General features: G+C 46.7%; 1 protein-coding gene across 5 annotated transcripts in view; it reads right to left on the bottom strand.

The window, feature by feature from the left end:
- Positions 1-234: 234 nt before the first annotated feature.
- The window catches only part of Tmem50b (transmembrane protein 50B), a 35134-nt gene continuing 16004 nt past the window's right edge, over positions 235-19364 (bottom strand). For 3 of the 5 annotated variants that reach the window (XM_059276905.1, XM_059276907.1, XM_059276906.1), the window contains exons 2-7: positions 14244-14383; positions 11085-11197; positions 7444-7511; positions 5907-5999; positions 3210-3267; positions 235-1916 (exon numbers count right to left, since the gene is read on the bottom strand). In XM_059276905.1, coding sequence (XP_059132888.1) covers positions 1871-1916; positions 3210-3267; positions 5907-5999; positions 7444-7511; positions 11085-11197; positions 14244-14342 — 477 coding nt within the window. In that variant the 5' untranslated portion in view covers positions 14343-14383 and the 3' untranslated portion in view covers positions 235-1870. Of the gene's footprint in view, positions 1917-3209; positions 3268-5906; positions 6000-6609; positions 6906-7443; positions 7512-11084; positions 11198-14243; positions 14384-19364 lie in introns of those variants that run through there. The other 2 variants (XM_059276909.1, XM_059276908.1) reach the window with 2 other exon arrangements.

Genomic DNA, 19364 nt, shown 5'->3' with positions numbered 1-19364 from the left:
AACAGTAACACAGGCTGTGTGTGGTGGCCCATGTCTTTAATCTTAGCACTTGGAAGGCAGATCTCTGTGAGTTCAAGGCCAGCCTGGTCTACATTTTGAGTTCCAGGGCAGCCACAGCTAATAGTGAGACCCTGTCTTGAAACAACAACAAAAAAGAACAGTGAGGCTCTCAGAGTGGCCTGCAGGACGCTCTGACAACATGATCCCCATACAAAAGAGTCAGTAGTCTTGGGGTTGAGTGACAAGTAAAGCGAGACTTTTATTAAGAGAACTGTGTGCATTGGAGACGTTACCAAGGACTCTACTGACGCACAATACCCGTGAGAGGATGCTGACATCATCGCTCCCATCTAATGAGACAACAAACAGAAAAATCAGCAGACTTGCTCTCAAGTTCACGACTAGTCATGAACAGAAAAGAAGGCACCAGCACTGTCAGTCGGTCCTCGGGCTGCCCTTCATAGACCTCCACACTGGCGTGCTCTAGTCTGTCTTCTCCTTGTTTATGAACGCTTCTTGGATAGGTTAACTTGGACAATGAAGAATGCCCAGAGAGCAGGTTTCATGGTTCGCCTCCCCAGCACACCTAACTGTACAGCACGTGTGAGAGGGACAGTTATTGCATTAGATTCTAAGAATGGAAATGTGTGACTGGCCCTGTAGTTTTCTGGAAGCGAGACAAAGCCGGCATTTTGAGGGAAATGTAACGAAGCGAGACGCATCTAGATGAAGGCGCAGCGATCCGCAGCTGCTTCACACGCTGGCTCAGTGAGGCCTCCCTCTCGGGGAGGCAAGCTCAGGAAACTAAGGCCTGCACTACAAGTTGCATACGCTCCCGTCGGTATTACTGTTTGACAGCAAAAGGCGTTATAAAAATCCCTCAGGTTAAAAGTGCAACACAGAATCTTTACAGCAAAGGAACGGCCCGCAGAAATACACACGGGCCAGCACACACTCAAAGGTGGAAAGGGGCGTCCGGAGTGGAGTGTGAACTCTCGGGACACCCAGGGCCTGAGGGCTAGAGCACAGAGACTCAGGACTAAGAATCCAGCGTCTGGCTTTGGGGAGAAGTCTGTATCTTTAGCTAATTATTCCACATCTTGTGACATGCGTCTGAACCGCATCGTCTCAGGGTCTCTCGCTTGAGTGTGTGATGTGGAAGGTGTTGAGCCATACGAGACAGCCGGGAGCACGGAAGCTGCATGGTAAGGTGGGAAGCACATTGCTCAGCTGCCTGCCATCTTTTTTATAGTCACTCTAAAAAATGGAGTTTTTCTGAGAGTGTCTTATCCCTTCTCAAATAAAAGTCATGTTAGAGAAATGATTTTTAAAGGGAGCTTTCAAACTAGTCCTTTTAAAGATTTAAAAATCTTCATATAAAAAGTTCTTTAATACATACGCACAAACATTTGTTCCTTTAAAAATAATCTCATTTCCAAGCCAAAATAAATTACAATTGGCAGAAATACCTTCTCTAATAGCTCAGGGCTTCTTCTAGAGTCATGGAGCTGTATATTTTGCACATTTCTAAACATCAAAGATACTGCGACAGGGAATACCTCTAAACACCAAGACAACAGAACCCTGGCTTGGGACACATACCAACCTTAAGAGTCTTGGGGATAAACCTGACATTCAGCATCCTGTGTTATGTGTTGTGTAGTCATATATTATATACATATTAACTTGTCCAATCAATGGAAAACCTAGACATTTTGCAAAAGCAATTCAGAACTGAGGGCATAAAACTGTGAGGAAATAGAACACTGAGTGCCTGCACAATCTGTTCCATTTGGCGATGTGTAAATTATACCAGAGATAAAGTTATCTATGAAGAGAACAAGAGGAAGGTGCAATTCGAGAGGCGATCTCAAGTCCAGAGCTCTTCGGTTCTTCCAAATTTGTAGATCAGAGTGCTGGAAAGGGAGGGACAAAGCGGTGAGGTGACATGAACAGAGAGTATAGCGGTCATCACCACAGCCCAGTGCTACTATACAGAGAAACCCAGAACCCAAGGAAGACAAGACGGACAGAAAGACAGTCAAAGAAAGAATAGTTTGCTGTGGGGTGTCAAATTGCTCTGATTGGTCAATAAATAAAACACTGATTGGCCAGTGGCTAGGCAGGAAGTATAGGCGGGACTAACAGAGAGGAGAAAAGAAAGAACAGGAAGGTGGAGGAGACACTGCCAGCCGCCGCCATGACAAGCAGCATGTGAAGATGCCGGTAAGCCACGTGGCAAGGTATAGATTTATAGAAATGGATTAATTTAAGATATAAGAACAGTTAGCTAGAAGCCTGCCACAGCCATACAGTTTGTAACCAATATAAGTCTCTGTGTTTACTTGGTTGGGTCTGAGCGGCTGTGGGACTGGCGGGTGACAGAGATTTGTCCTGACTGTGGGCAAGGCAGGAAAACTCTAGCTACATTAGTTTACAAGTCTGAATTTCATGAAATCTATAGACTGATTTTTTTAACGCAATGAAACATGAAGAAAACTGCACCACACCATAGCCACATTGCTACAGTTAGTGGAAATAACAAAGGTCTTCGGTGTGGAACTCACTCTGTAGACCAGGCTGGCCTCTAACTCAGATTCTCCTGCCTCGGCCCCCGAGTGCTGGGATCAAAGGTGTGTGTCCCCATGCCCTGAATCTTTCTCTTTCTTGTAAGTCTGCATGATTTTTGTTAAGCAAAGCGCAGGCTATGGAAGTCTGAATTTAAGTTCCTGCTCTGCATTTACCGAGTCCTCCAGGAGCTCTGAGTATTCTCACCTATGACGTGAGACCACCACCTGGAACTCACTTAAGCAGTGGCTGGAACTTAAAGGGCAACATATAAAGCATCCAGATGAACAAGGTCTTAGCACACAGCAGGACCCCTGGCTAAGAGGCTCTCACTGATGTCCATGGCCATGCCACTCTTACGATGCTGTTGACATTTCTGTAAATGTTGAAGTGCAAATGGGAACTTAGGCATCTGGAGCTGGAGAGATGCTGAACAGTTAGCAGCACTTGCTGCTCTTACAGAGAGCCAGGCTTCAGTTCCCAGCACCCACACTGCGTGGCACAACCACCTGCAATTTCCAGTTGCAGGGGACCTGACACCCTCTTCGGGTCTCCTCACGCAGACACTCATGTGTGCACACAAGATAAAAACAAACCTTTCTTAAAAAATAAAAGAGAGCAAAGGAAATTAGACAACTTACCTAAAAAATATAAGAGCATTTTGAAAGAACACAGCTAGTCCGGGATAAACATCAATATCTGCACACAAAAAAAAGAAACACGTTAGAGGAGGACCAGCTGTGGCCGAGCCATGCCAGTCATAGTGACAGACTCTGTGCATTAGAATACAGGACACATTAGAATGCAGGACGCATTAGAATGCAGGACGCATTAGAATGCATCCACTCTAAGACGTCTGCAATGGAACAAATGATTTCATTCCATGAAACAAAAGATTGCTTTTACTCTAGATACACGTCATCAGGCTCTCTCTTTGTCTAACTCATAGGGCTCGGCTCAGGCCACATCAAAGGTGCTATGACTGGGTTCCAGCCATGTGGGAGGCTGGAGCAGCAGGACCACTTAGTCCAGGAGACTGAGGCCAGTCTGGGAAACAGAGAGATACTGTCAAAACAAACACAAAACAAACAAAAAACAGTGCCAAGAAAGCAAAACACCTTTGCCTGGTAAGGCCAACACAGAATTTTAACAGGGAGTTAGCTACATTCCTGATTCTTTAAATTTTTTTTTTTTTTTTTTTGGTTTTTCGAGACAGGGTTTCTCTGTGTAGCTTTGAGCCTTTCCTGGAACTCACTTGGTAGCTCAAGCTAGCCTCAAACTCACAGAGATCCGCCTGGCTCTGCCTCCCGAGTGCTGGGATTAAAGGCGTGCGCCACCACCGCCCGGGCTTCTGATTCTTTAAATTAAACGGACTTACTCCCTTCCATGAGTTCACATGTGACATCATCAAAACGGGAGTGATACAAAAGGAGCCGCCATGTTCTTCCCCTGAGTGAAGGAATCAGCTAATATAGCCACAGAAAGATATGAGTTTTGCTAAACTGTAACTATTGATGTAAAAACCACTGGCCATGATAAAGACACTCGTTTACATTTCGAGCTTTTGAGAGCATAGAAAGAACAAAACAGCAGGTTTGTTGGAGAGCTCCAAGTCTGAGCTGAGTTCTTGGTGTTGACTCCTAATTCTGTTACCGACTAAATGAGGTGAGCAGATTACTAAACCTCAATGTCTTAATTTTCTCTCCTGTAGAATGGGCATTCTAATGGTGTCCACCGCACAGGGAGTGGGAATTGAAAAGGTGACCCTGTGTGATATTTGCAACAGTACTTGGACCACTAAGTGATACCAGATGTAACACCTTATCTAAAAGGCTTGGGATCAGATTTCAGTTTTTAGATTTGGGAACACTTGCATATGCATATCTTGGGAATGGGACCCCAAGTGTGTTCAGTTGGGACCCAATATGAAGTTCAGTTATGTTGCACATAAACCTTCACACACAGTGTGAAAGTAATTTTATAGAATGTTTTAGTACACCTGTTTTAATTTTGGTTTGGTTAAGGTTTTGGAGACAGGGTTTCTCTGTGTAGCTCTGGTTGTCCTAGAATTTGTTCTGTAGACCAGGCTGGCCTCTACTCAGAGATCCGTCTGCCTCTGTGTCCCAAGTACTGGGATCAAAGGTGTTTGCCCCCACTGCCTGGTTTAGTCCACCTGTTTTGACTGCGACCCACACAAGGTCAGGGGCTGACTTCAGGACCTGTGGAGTCATGTCAGAACTCAGTTTCTGTTTCCAATTTCAGATTTCAAAATTTCAGATTAGAGATATTCAATGTACACATAAATGGTAGCTGCTATTATAAATATTAATAGTTCAAGAAAAGCTATATAGTGAAATTTGAACTAGTCAGAAATGGCCCCTGGAATAAAAGTACGCTCACTTTCTTAAGTGAGGAAGTATACGGAATGAGCAAAGCTGATAGAATCAGGAGGAACCCTAACTGAGAGGATTCTCACTGTCAACTGTTTTTAAGATTAAGACACAGAAAGTGGGCTGGAGAGATGGCTCAGAGGTTAAGAGCACCGACTGCTCTTCCAGAGGTCCTGAGTTCAATTCCCAGCAACCACATGGTGGCTCACAACCATCTGTAATGAGATCTGGTGCCCTCTTCTGTGTACATAATAAATAAATAAATCTTAAAAAAAAAAAAAAAAAAAGGACACAGGAAGAGCACAACTCTACAAGGGTCCCCGACCCTGTGCGGGAATGCCAGCTCATTCCCATTTCCAGTAGAGGGACAAGAAACAGTTTGTCTGTTTCCCAGAGGAGACGAGCGGAAGCCATTGCCTAGCACTGTCTTTCTACTTTGAGTTCTAACTTAGTCTGGAAACAAACTAAAAACTAATGGATGTTATGCCGCACCCCAGCTGTGTCTGGTGTGGCCTCCCACAGCCGAACACACTTAACTCAGTTCCACTCCTGCAATACTATACTTCAAATACTTAGAATAAATGTGGTAAAGACTACATGAGCCATATGTCCATTCAGATCAGGTTTCATTGCAGCTTGATTGTCAGTATTCTGGGCATAAAGAGACGGAAACAACAGACCTGGATCAGTTTCTCACGGCAACCCTAGAACTTAGCTGCCAAGGGAAGGCGATCAGAAACTCTAGAGATACCTATGAGGGCTGGGCTGGCTAGGGGCTGGGACTTCCTACGGGCCATCCCACTTCCAAAGACAGACTTCATTAATAATCAGTGGTCTTCACACAGAGGAAGAATTTAACCTAATCCACTAATGTTTACTCCAAATGGACCGGACAGACCAAGCCAAACATAAAGCCCACCCGGACATAAAGGAGGAACGCACACTTACTCTGAGTAACGTATGCACCGAAAAGAATCCACATGGAAGCAATAAGTGACCCGAACATCAGCATGAAACCGATGAAGAGCCAGACTCGAGCACCTGTGTACAGAAGAGGCTTCACAACGCTGTTCACCTTCACAGCTCTGTAACGGCTTATAAACGTGCATCATTTGTACACACACACACACACACACACACACACACACACACACACACACACACCAAAACAAAGAAGCTACAAAGGGTTAGACAACTTGGAAAAGAAGAAAAGTTACCTCTTTACTTCTAGAGAAACTAATATCTGAGCAAGTCAGGTAAACGGCACTGACAATGAGTTGACAAAGTTAGCTTATTAACCCATAACTGAAAAGCCTCCTGCAGCTCACACAGTCAAATAATTGCTGCATCAGATAGCAACCTCCAGCAGACGGGAGTGGTTGAGGTCGGGGTCCCCCTGGATCAGTGTGCTTCTAACAGCGGCACACCCACCACACCCACACCGCTGTACAGCAGCTGTCTGTAGGGACAGCCTGGCTGCTCTGTAAGGAAGACAGTCTGCACTACACACCCTTGATGAGTTCAAGGCACAAGTGCCCTCAGCCCAGGGTCATGGATGTCGAGAGCCTCAGTGACAATTATCTGGATGCTCAAGTGGATTCAACCCATTTTTAGAAAGCAGGAGTGATGGTCAGTCTATTTTTTTTTAGATTTATTTATTTATTATGTATACAGTGTTCTGTCTGCATATATTCCCGCAGGCCAGAAGAGGGCACCAGATCTCATTACAGATGGTTGCTGGGACTTGAACTCGGGACCTTCCAGAGCTGCCTGTGCTCTTAACCTCTGAGCCATCTCTCCAGCCAGTGATAGTCAGTCTTGACTGTCAGTCTGATGAGACTGAAAATCTCCCTGGAAATGCATCTGGGCACATCCGTATGGGTGTTTCTAGACCGGTTAATTGAGATGGGAGACTCGCCCTGTGTGGGTGCAACCACTCCATGGGTTCTAAGCAGAAAGAGAAATCTGGCTGGGAAACGGTTCAGTCAGTCGAGCCTGCCACAGAAGCATGAGGACTGTGGGCAAGATCTCCCACACCTACGTGTTAATAAGAAGCCAAGAGCAGCAGTGCACGCGTGTGCCCCAGCATGTGGGGGGCGAAAACAGGCAGATCCTCGGGGCCCACTGCCAACCAAATCCATGAACTCCGGGATCAGTGAGAGACCCTGTCTTACAACTTAAGGGCAGGACTGGAGGGATGGATGGATCGGCTGGTGAGAGGACTTGCTGCTCTTGCGGAAGACCCAGGTTCAGGGCCCAGTACCTGTGGGGCAGCTCACACCCGTACCTAGGTTTCAGGGACCTAACCTCCTCTTCTGGCCTCCCGGACACCAGGCCCTGCACACAGTGCACTCACACACATTCGGGCAAAACACTCGTACACGGGAAATAAAACGAGAGACTGGAGAGACTGCCGAGGAGGCCGTGACTCTTCTCTGGGCTCACCCCGCTCTGAGCACTCCCCCAGAGCTCACGGCACCCTTACCTGTCCTTCCTAAACAGCCGCTTTCATAGCTGTCGCCTCTCACTTGCGCGTTGGATACAGCATTGATCCTAGAATGACACAAGGTCGGCCAATGAGCAGCTTTCATGTCAGGGAAACAGACCCAGACATTTGTGTATCACTAGAAGAGAGACAGACTACTTCCTAACTAGAGCCAGTATTTTGAAAGCTACGCAGTTAACTAAACAGAAATCCAAGTGCGCAGAAATATTCTTTTTGTTTCCCCTAAAGCACACCCGGAAAACACACTTAGCTTATCGCTTGTCCCGGAGAGCATGGGAGAGCAGCTAATCTTCTCCTTCCTTCTCTTTTTCTCTTTCTTTTGACGCAGGTCTCACTATTGTAGCCTTGTTATCCAGAACAAGTGGCCTCCAATTCACAGAGATCTATCCACCTGCTCTGCCTCCCAAATACTGGGATTAAAGGCGTGCGCCACCACCGCCGGCCCTAGCTTCTCATTTTATTGCCTGTTTTATACATGTATATATAGATGAGACTCAGTTATCCCATTTTAGAGTTTTCATTATAATAAAGAGTTAGACAGGTGGGGCTGGAGATGGCTCAGTAGTTGAGAGCACCAGCTAAAAGACCAGGTTCGATTCCCAGCACCCACATGCTAGCTCACAACCATCTGTTTGAGGATCCAGTGCCCTCTTCTGGCCTCCACAGGTGCTGCACACATATGGCATACCTACATACATGCAGGCAAAATACCTACCTGTACACATAAAACAAAATAAAAATAATTTTAAGAAATATTAGAAAGACTAAATAGAGCTGAGGTGTAGCTCGGTGTCAAAGCACATGTTCAGTATGAATAAGGCCGTGGGCTAAACTGAGAGATGGGGAGGGAGGGAGGGAGGGAGGGAGAAGAGGTAGAGGGGCTACTTACCACAGCTTGAATGGATAGTGAACAGTTTTATCTTTCATAATATCACCTTCCAGTCTACATACTGAGTTCCAGTAGGGATACACAGAAAGATCCTATCTCAAAATAAATGAATCAATAACTAAGCACATAATTAGAATAAAAATGTTAGGCCAGGAGGTGTGGTGGGACACACATTTAATCCCAGCACTTGGGGGGCAGAGGCAGGTGGCTCTCCGTGAGTTCTAAGAGAGTTTGGTCTATATAGCAAGTTCCAGGGCAGCCAGGACTACACAGTAAGACCCTGTCTCAAAAACTAGAAAGTTAAAAGACACCCACAAAAGTTTCCAAACTCTGTGCATCAGAATACCGGACAAACCTTAAACAGATCTAATAAAGAATCAAAGCCTCAATCTGACTTGACTGGAGTCCACCTTGCCCTCTGTCAGAGAGCACACAGGAAAGCAGTAACAGTACCCAGGTAAAGACAGCACCCGGGAAAGCAGTAACAATACCCAGGTAAAGACAGCACACGGGAAAAGCAGTAACAGTACCCAGGTAAAGACAGCACCCGGGAAAGCAGTAACAATACCCAGGTAAAGACAGCACCCGGGAAAGCAGTAACAGTACCCAGGTAAAGACAGCACCCGGGAAAGCAGTAACAATACCCAGGTAAAGACAGCACCTGGGAAAGCAGTAACAGTACCCAGGGTAAAGACAGCACACGGGAAAAGCAGTAACAATACCCAGGTAAAGACAGCACCTGGGAAAGCAGTAACAGTACCCAGGTAAAGACAGCACCCGGGAAAGCAGTAACAGTACCCAGGTAAAGACAGCACCTGGGAAAGCAGTAACAGTACCCAGGGTAAAGACAGCACACGGGAAAAGCAGTAACAATACCCAGGTAAAGACAGCACACGGGAAAAGCAGTAACAACATCCAGGGTAAAGACAGCACCCAGGAAAGCAGTAACAGTACCCAGGTAAAGACAGCACCCGGGAAAGCAGCAACAGTACCCAGGTAAAGACAGCACCCGGGAAAGCAGTAACAGTACCCAGGTAAAGACAGCACACAGGAAAGCAGTAACAGTACCCAGGGTAAAGACAGCACCCGGAAAAGCAGTAACAGCACCCAGGTAAAGACAGCACCTGGGAAAGCAGTAACAGCACCCAGGTAAAGACAGCACCTGGGAAAGCAGTAACAGCACCCAGGTAAAGACAGCACCCGGGAAAGCAGTAACAGTACCCAGGTAAAGACAGCACCCGGGAAAGCAGTAACAATACCCAGGGTAAAGATAGCACCCGGGAAAGCAGTAACAGTACCCAGGAAAAGACAGCACACGGGAAAGCAGTAACAGTACCCAGGTAAAGACACCACCCGGGAAAGCAGTAACAGTACCCAGGGTAAAGACAGCACACGGGAAAGCAGTAACAGTACCCAGGGTAAAGACACCACCCGGGAAAGCAGTAACAACATCCCAGAGTAAAAGCTGAGCAGTTAGACGGGAACACAGGCCCTGAAATCCAAGGAGCTGCTGGTTCATTATAAGATGTGCTGTTTGTTAGTTTTTAATGATGCCAAGAAAGGAAAAGTGTTTGGGCTGAAGAGATAGCTCTGTGGTTAAGGGCACTGGCTGCTCTTACAGAGGTCCCTGGTTCCATCCCTAACACTCAAGAGGAGGCTCACAAGTGTCTGTGACTCCAGTTCCAGGGCATCTGATGCCCTCTTCTGGCTTTCACAGCACCAGGCACACACGTGGTACACAGACATATATGTGGGCAAGACACCCACAAACAGAAGATAAGCAAATAAGAGGGAGAGTCTACTTTTGGGAACTGACAAATATGACCATCAAATACAAGGAGAAAGGGACGTGACCATCTTACGGCCGCTGGGAAGAAGTGACTTAATTCTACACTCATTCTAGCTACACAAAAGGAAGAAAGAATCGTGGGGCTGGCGAGATGGCTCAGCAGGTGGAGGTGCTTGCTGCTCAGCCTGGAGCCCTGAATTTGATCCTCAGAACCCACATAAAGGGGGAAGGAGAAAGCCAACTTCACAAAGTTGTTTTCTGACCACCACACACAAAGGTACACACACACACACACACACACACACACACACACACACACACACTCAATGGTACATGTCCAGGACACAAACACACAAACACACACACATGCTCAGGCTCACACACTAACACACACACGTGTGTGCACAAAATTTATTTTTAAAAAAAGATTATTAATAAAAGGGAAATAAAGCCGGGAGGTGGTGGCACACACCTTAAATCCCAGTACTTGGGAGGCAGAGGCAGGCAAATCACTGAATTTGAGGCCAGCCTGGTCTAAAAAGTGAGTTCCAGAACAGCCAAGACTGTTACCCAGAGAAGCCCGTCTTGAAGAAAAAAGAGGGGAGGGATAAAATTCAACATGTTAAAGAGGAGTCCATCAGGGCTGGAGAGATGGCTCAGAGGTTAGGAGCACTGGCCGCTCTTCCAGAGGTCCTGAGTTCAATTCCAGCAACCACATGGTGGCTCACAACCATCTGTAATGGGATCTGGTGCCCCTCTTCTGACATCCAGGTATACATGTAGACTCATAAAAAATTTTTAAAAATTTAAAAAATTTCAAAAAAGTAGAAAAAAGAAGAATCCATCAATAAAGGTCAGAAGTGGTTTAAAAAACCATTAAAGGTTGAGGAAGACTATTTTTTTCAAAAGGCAATGCTACATTGAGAATCACTTCACACTTACATGAAGAAAGCCAGTGTGGAAAAAACACCACATGTGTGAAAAGCGTGGTTCAACTGCTCAGGCTTCGGATAGACCACCGCAGCATCGATCATTATCCACCAACCTGTAAAAAACTGAGAAAAAGCCCAAGATGGCAGCGTGTTAAACTACGTCATCGCTCTTCAATGGCCTACCTCCCCAAAAGATCAGTGAAGTACGTCTACTTTTGGGTGTGTGTGTGGGGGGGGGTGCTAGATCATAAAACTATCATTCTTGGGGTACCTGTTTTACATCTGATGATGTGAGATACCTAGTCAAATCTGAGTAAGAGTCTCATCGCTCACGACTAGCCTCCTTTAACTAGCCAGCAGCCTCCTTCACTACCAGCTCTCCCTGGCTCCTGAAGGTTTTCTCTCTGAACAGCGCCCACAGTTCTGCCCCACAGAAGGCTGCTCTACTCAGCTGCTCACTTAGCAGCAGTCAGCTCTCACAGCTCCCAAACTACAAAGACCTGCTATTGTTTTAGTTTACGTGATTTAATTGAGTGCCCTGTAGCTGACTGGACATGAGTCTATAAAGTGTGAGGTTTCCACATCAACCAAACTGAGCATACCTAAACAGACAGGTGCCAAAGACTGTCCAGAGAAATTAAGAACGGGTGTGAGAACCCTTTTCTCAACTGACAAAATAAGAGAATTACATCATCTTTTCATGTTTAAGAGAGTTCAGCTGGATGGTGGTGGCACACACCTTTAATTCTAGCACTCCGGAGGCAGAGGCAGGCAGATCTCTCTGAGTTCGAGGCCAGCCTGGTCTACAGCGTGAGATCCAGGACAGCCAGGGCTACACAGAGAAACCCTGTCTTGGAAAAGAGAAAGAGAGAGAGAGAGAGAGAGAGAGAGAGAGAGAGAGAGAGAGAGAGAGAGAGAGAGAGAGAGAGAGAGAGAAAGCTAGGCAAGGTGGTGGTACATGCCTGTAATTCCAACACTTGGGAGATAGAGGCAGAAGGACCTCAAAGTTGAGACCAGCCTAGGCTATACACCAAGACCCTGCCTCCAAAGCAAGCAGGGGAAGGGGATAAACATTACAAAATAAAAAAGATTCGGGAATTTGTTTTGTTTTGTTAATGCAGTAGAGGCATTGCAGGAGTCTGTCTTGAATAAGCACTCCGATACCAATGAGAGTGGAAGAGCGGCGATGGACAGACAGAAGCCAGGACGGCTCCAGAGAGACCTTGACCCCAGGTCCAGTCTGCACCCTCACTTTACACTGGGTCCCAGGTCCGGTCTGCACCCTAACTTTACACTGGGTCCCAGGTCCGGTCTGCACCCTAACTTTACACTGGATCCCAGGTCCGGTCTGCACCCTCACTTTACACTGGATCCCAGGTCCGGTCTGCACCCTCACTTTACACTGGATCCCAGGTCCGGTCTGCACCCTCACTTTACACTGGATCCCAGGTCCGGTCTGCACCCTCACTTTACACTGGATCCCAGGTCCGGTCTGCACCCTCACTGTACACTGGATCCCAGGTCCGGTCTGCACTCTTACTTTACACTGGATCCCAGGTCCGGTCTGCACTCTTACTTTACACTGGATCCCAGGTCCGGTCTGCACTCTTACTTTACACTGGATCCCAGGTCCGGTCTGCACCCTGACTTTACACTGGATCCCAGGTCCGGTCTGCACCCTGACTTTACACTGGATCCCAGGTCCGGTCTGCACCCTCACTTTACACTGGATCCCAGGTCCGGTCTGCACCCTCACTTTACACTGGATCCCAGGTCCGGTCTGCACCCTCACTTTACACTGGATCCCAGGTCCGGTCTGCACTCTTACTTTACACTGGATCCCAGGTCCGGTCTGCACCCTCACTTTACACTGGATCCCAGGTCCGGTCTGCACTCTTACTTTACACTGGATCCCAGGTCCGGTCTGCAGTCTTACTTTACACTCTAAAACCGCATGGCGGTCAGGAGGTTGTTCAGGGCAATGACCCATCTTCGGCCATCCCTCCAGGTCGGTCTGTCCCAGGTAGCAAGTGAAGCCATGCTTGGCAAATAGCCAGGACATGCAGTGCTTTAAGGAAATCACTGAATAAATCAACAAATCAGTATCTAGTAATCAGTCTTTCTACTTATTCTACCTCAGAGACAGAAAATGGTTCAAGAATATAAAGACTGTTCAGGTCATGATTCACAAACAACAATTACAACAAAATAAAACAAGCCAGCCTGGTGGCTCCCATCTGTAACCCCAGTATTCGGGAAGCAGAGGCAGTACCAGGAGCTAAGCAGGTCCTCACTGTAGACTCTGTCCCCAAATAAATAAATGAAACGGAAGATTTGGGAAGCCAGATGCAGGTGTGCAAGTGAGAAGTATTGTTACTACTACTTTGTTGTTGCTGTTGTTTATTTTTTGTTTAAATCCTGACCAACATTTCTCCTCCTTCCTCTCCTCCCAGTCCCTGTCCCCTCCCCTTCCCCCACAACTACTTTCTTTTAAAGTCTGGATATTTTCCATAATAAAAAAATTTAAGTAAAACAAAACAGGAAGAAAGGTAAGCCCACTCCGTGGTTCACACCTTCAATCCTGTACTTAAGGCCAGCCTAGGATACATAGTGAGTTTGAGGCCGGCCTGGGCTACATGAGACCCTGTCTCAACAAAACAAGAGAAAGGTCTCCTCCACAAACTTCCTTCTGGGTCTGCGGGGCTGAGGCATCGGATCTTACAAAGCGGAAGGTATTACCGCTGTCTACACAGCCAGTCCTGAATGAGTCCCAGTAACTCGGAGTGACACCAAATTCCCAGGCTCTGACAAATGCTGCAACAGACGAGCAGACACCAGATTTAAACCATCCTCACAGCTGAATCAACCCGGGATTGGGGCTGGATCTCAGCTCAGTGGGTAAGGTGCCTGCCTGGCACCTTTAATCCCCAGCACCGCACAGACTCCTGGAATCCCAACAGCTGTGAGGCAGAGGCAGGACAGGAGTGCAAGGCAAGCCTGGACTACACATACCTCACCTCCAAAACCAAAATGAAAACCCCACCAGACTATGTAATAACATTCCCTATCCTCAGCAGCAGTGGAATGAAATGATTCTGGCAGACTGTTACCATGAATTTTGATCATGAATTCAAAGGCATGACGTCACCAACACATCTCTCTCACTTACCAATATGCCTGCAACCACTGAGGCCACAGTGTTTCTTCTCTCGCTCCAGTCAATGCATTCACACTCTGGCCACCGGAAGTTATCTAGGAAGCCTGCCATCTTTACTCTGTAAGCATGGATTGTTCATTAAGTAACGTTTCCTAAAAGACAAAAAATAACCAAATTCAAGAAATGCTTCCTAAAAACTATTTAGTTTCATTTATGTGTTTGTGTGTTACTGGAGGCAGGGTGCCCACAGATGCCAGAAGAGGAGGCCGGGTCCTTTGGATCTGGATTACAGAGGTCTGCCACCTGACATGGGGTCTGCGAGCCAAACTTGGGTCCTTCAGAAGAACAACATAAGCCCTTCCTTAGTCACTGAGCCACCTCTCCTGCCCCAGGAAATTCATTCAGGAAGTAAAATATCTAGCTGGTGTGCTGGTGCACCCTTCTAATCCCAGAAGCAGGCAGATTTCTGTGAGTTCCAGGCCAGCCTGGTCTACATAGCAAGTTGTAGACCAGCCAGTGCTACATAGCGAGACCTGTCTCAAATAACTAACTAAATAACTAAAATGTCATACTCCTTTACTAGCGTTTTAATCCTAAGCTGACTTAAGTTCTTATCTACTACAGTTATGAAAACTACACTTCAAGGAGTACCTATCATCATGGTGGTGGTGGCCCACGCCTTTGGGAGGCAGAGGCAGATGACTGGAGGCCAGCCTGGTCTACAAAGCGAGTTCCAGGACAGCCAGAGCTACACAGAGAAACCCTGGGGGAGGGGGGACACAAACAAACAAACCCAAGGCAAAACAAAACCTATTGAGATGAATGTAGGGTTGTACTTGGACACCAGGGGGCGCTACCGTTCTTAAGTGGTCTTTTCGGTTTCAGCACCTGCAGGTGTTGGGGCAGCACCCAGCGGCAGAGAACAGGAAAGCAGGGGACCTTGGTTTGTTTGCTCGGCAGCACCACAAAAACGAAAACAAAAACAAAATGGCTGTCTGCAAATTCTTTGACACATCTTCCATTCAGAGGAGAATGTGTGTCCTACCTCTCGAATTTGAGTCAACAGTCAGGACCAAAATGGGGGGAATATACTATGTAATTTCTCCCACCTCTTGAATTTGATCCAATAAAGATTGATAACCAAAACAAAAGAAGAAATACCGTGTAGCTTCTTCCATACAACCTCTAAGATTAGGTCACAGCAGGCAATGCAACTCCACCTGGTTCTCTGGACCAGCGTGGAAAATCTCCAAAGCTACCACGCTGTGAAGAAACCACAGCTCAGCTGAGTCCCTGCCAGTAAACAGCCTCAGGGACCATGTGTGCGTAAAGTAGGTGACTGCAGTCCTAGACAGAGTGTCACCCTCTGCTTTGAGCCTTCCCAGGTAAGGTGCCAGATATACGGAGAGGAGACACAGCATCTTGGCTGGGCCCTTTCCAGTCTCTACACAGACCTAGTAAGTAAAACAAAAGGCACCTGCAGCCTCTAGGGTTTGATGTGCATCTATAACACAGCAGCAGTTAATGAAGGGGAGAATGGTGGGAGACTAGAGTAGAGAATAGTGAAGAACGTTCAGTGAGGCATACCAGCCCACAGGAGCAAGTGCCCTTGATCCCAGCACTCAGGAGCCAGAGGCAGCCAGATCACTGTGAGTTCTAGGACAGCCAGGGGACATAATGAGACCGTCTCAAAACAACAACAAAAATAAACAAATAAATAAATACATGAGAGAGAGCAGCACACTACTTATACTATAATAAAAACAAAAAGACTGCCCCAACAGGAGGTTCGGAACCATCATAACTTCTAAAAAGGACAAGAAAAAAACTTTATTTTAAAACACTAGATATTGCTTTTCAAAAGTAGCAAGAACCTGCAGAGACTCAACCTTATGAGCAATAAAACTCAATTAACGGGCCACTTTTACACAGTCCCACCCAACCCCTACGCTCCCACTCCCAGTCTAGGAAACACAAGAAAACATGGCCTTGCTGGATAGAGATGTCAGGTCAGCCAGAGACTGAGAGGGAAGTCTGGAGGAACAGGTCATGGGGATAATGCCCACACCTTAGTGTAAACTCCCTTCTGATACCTTCGACTGAGCACCTGTGTATGGAGACCCCAGGGAAACCAGCTGATGGCTGGCAGATAAAGAGTCTAGCTGCTGTTCTCTGCATACGAAAAAACGGTGGGCTAAGTTTCACCAAGTCAGTGGGAATTTCCAGGCACATCCTAACAAAGAACAAAACCTCGTCTCACAATGTGACCAAGGTGACCAACCAGCCAGTATCTTAGCTGCCTCATACAACAAACAGCAATATTAGCACGTTGAGCAAGATATTCTGCAGACGTGTTATCATATTGTTAGCAAAAGATTAAATGTTAACCAGTGAAAAGCCGGGCGTCAGGAAGGTCACTATCAAGGTGAAACAATACCTGAAGGTCACACGAGGTGAACTTCATTTCCCACAAACACTCATCCTCAAACTCACTTCCTGTTGGAAGTAGGTCTAAAAGCAGAGAATTCACAGCTACTTCCACACACTGATTTGTGTTGTAGAATACTATTTTAAAGTGTTACTTTTGTTTATGTTGCATTTGTTAAACTCTGTGAAGCTGTGTTACTGTGCCTGTCTAAAACACCTGATGGTCTAACAAAGATTTTTTTTTTAAAACTCATTCATTCTTTTTAAAGATTTATTTATTATGTATACAGTGCAGAACACCAGAAGAGGGCACCAGATCTCATTACAGATGGTTGTTAGCCACCATGTGGATGCTGGGAATTGAACTCAGGACCTCTGGAAGAGCAGCCAGTGCTCTTAAACTCTGAGCCATCTTGCCAGCCCCCTAATAAAGATCTTAATGGCCAATAGCAAGGCAGGAGAAAGGATAGGTGGGGCTACAGGCAGAGAGACTATATAGAGGGAGAAATCTGGGAGGAGGAGGAGAAGAAGTAACCAGAGAAGGAGAAGGGACTCTAGAGGCCAGCCACCATGCTACACAGCAAGCCATGGAGTAAGAATAAGGTTTACAGAAGTAAGAGAATGGGAAAAGCCCAGAGGCAAAAGGGAGATGGGATAAGTTAAGTTAAGGAAAGCTGGCTAGAAACAAGTCAAGCTAAGGCCAGGCATTTATAATTAAGAATAAACCTCCATGTGTGGATTTATTTTGGGAGCTGGGTGGTGGGTGCCCCAAAAGAACAAAAACAACCAACAACATATTTGTGACCCTCCTGTGGCTTAAACTGCATGGATCAGGGATGGGATAGGACAGAAGAACATGGAAACTAATGAGATGAGGGACATGCAAAAGAGGCATAGCAAAAATAAGAGAAAGTATATCCAAACCCTTGGGTCTCAACAATAAAGAATTCCCTGGCACCAAAGACAGTTGGCAAGTAATGAAGTGGGGCAAGGGGCTTGGAATCACATGGAGAAAGGCAGCTAAGAGCTCGATCCCAATAAGGACTATTATGGACCTCACTAAAGATTTGGGTTTTCGCTGGCTGTAAAGAGGAAGCCAACTGAGGAACTCTCAGGAGAAAAGGGCCAGAACACCAAGACCCCAGAAGCATGGTGAGCATGGAAGGGGACAGAGTGTCCTACTAAGAACTAAACTCTCAATTGGGAAGCTCAGCCTTCACAATGACTGCACTGTTGATATTTACCACCCGAAACTCCAGTTCTGGGGACCAAACGTCCTCTCTGGCCTCAGGCACCATGCACACATGTGGTACACATTCACACATACAAGCAAGTACTCATGTACACAAGATAAAAATAACTAAAGCTTTAATTTTTTTAAATAATATTTTGTGTGTGTATGTGCCAAATGTTTGCATGGTGCACATGTATGAGGAGCCACAGAGGTACAAAGGAACGTCAGATCCCCTGGAGCTGGAGTTACAGGTAGTTGTGAGCTGCTATTGTGGGTGCTGGGAACTGAACCCAGGTCTCCTGTAAGAGCAGTAAGTACTCTTAACCTCTAAGCCATCTCCTGTCCCCCAATCAACCTGAAAACAAAATCCCAGGTGAACAGCCAGTGCAGCCCACAGATTACCCTGCGGGCCTTTGCTCTAAGCAACAGGAAACCATGAGAGGTTTGCCAGCGAGGAAGTGACAGGAGCAGACCTGAAACTTAGAAGGACAATCCTGGTCCTGGCTCGTCAGCTACAGGGGCTGAAGAGGAACATAAAGCGTTTGCGTAATAAGAGGATAAGAAGAAACTGAGCCACACTTACAAGCCAAGGAAAAGGATTCGTTAGACATGTTTTTAAGACACTAGCAACAGGCAGGAATGCTCTCAGGCTTCTCGGTTGAGTGCCCATGAGAGACCACCGATAACTGGGTCTGCTGACGGGGACGTGGGAGAGGTCAGTAAGTGTGCAGGACACGAACTGCAGGACCTGCAGGTGGAAACCATCAGAAGATAGCCGAAACCGTCTAGAAAGGAGGCTGTCGGGCGGCGGGGTGCTACCCAAAGTAGTGATCCAGCCAGGGCTTTGGAGAAACTGGTCATGTGACAGATGGGTGGTCTCTATTTCCTGTCTTCCCTGGGATGGTGCTGCCCACAGCAGGTAGGTTCACACCGTGGTGTTAACTAGCACAGAACCCCTCTAGAGCATTTTCTAGATATTTACAGAAGTGCCTCCTGTGAGGGTGGGGTTAGCTGGGGGTTGGGGTGGCAAAGATGACTTGGCCTCCATCATTAGAGGGCTTACATGCTTGGGCAGACTCAGTTAGCTCTTCTAAATTCTTGATTCTGTTTGTTTTCTTTTTTGAGACAGTCTCATGTAGCCTGCGCCAACCTCAAATTCACTGTCTAGCAGAGGTTGGCCTTGAATGGCTGACCCCCACCTCTGCCTTCCAAGTGCTGGGATTACAGGGGTCAGGAGCACATGGGCTAACTGTAGTCTGTACATTAAAAACTCCGGGGGAGCTGGGGAGGTGCCAGTCAGTAAAGTGTCTGTCACATAAGTGTGAGATCTTGCATTCAGATCCCCAGCACCGAGGTGAAAGCCAGTTGTGACAGTTTGAGTCCATGTGGTTGTTTGAATGTAATTGGCCCCCATAAGCTCAAAGAGAGTGGCACTATTAGGAGGTACGGCTTTGTTGGAGATAGGTGTGATC

This window comes from Peromyscus eremicus, chromosome 12, assembly GCF_949786415.1.
Source record: "Peromyscus eremicus chromosome 12, PerEre_H2_v1, whole genome shotgun sequence".
NCBI lineage: Eukaryota > Metazoa > Chordata > Mammalia > Rodentia > Cricetidae > Peromyscus > Peromyscus eremicus.
This window is presented reverse-complemented; position numbering and strand designations above follow the sequence as displayed.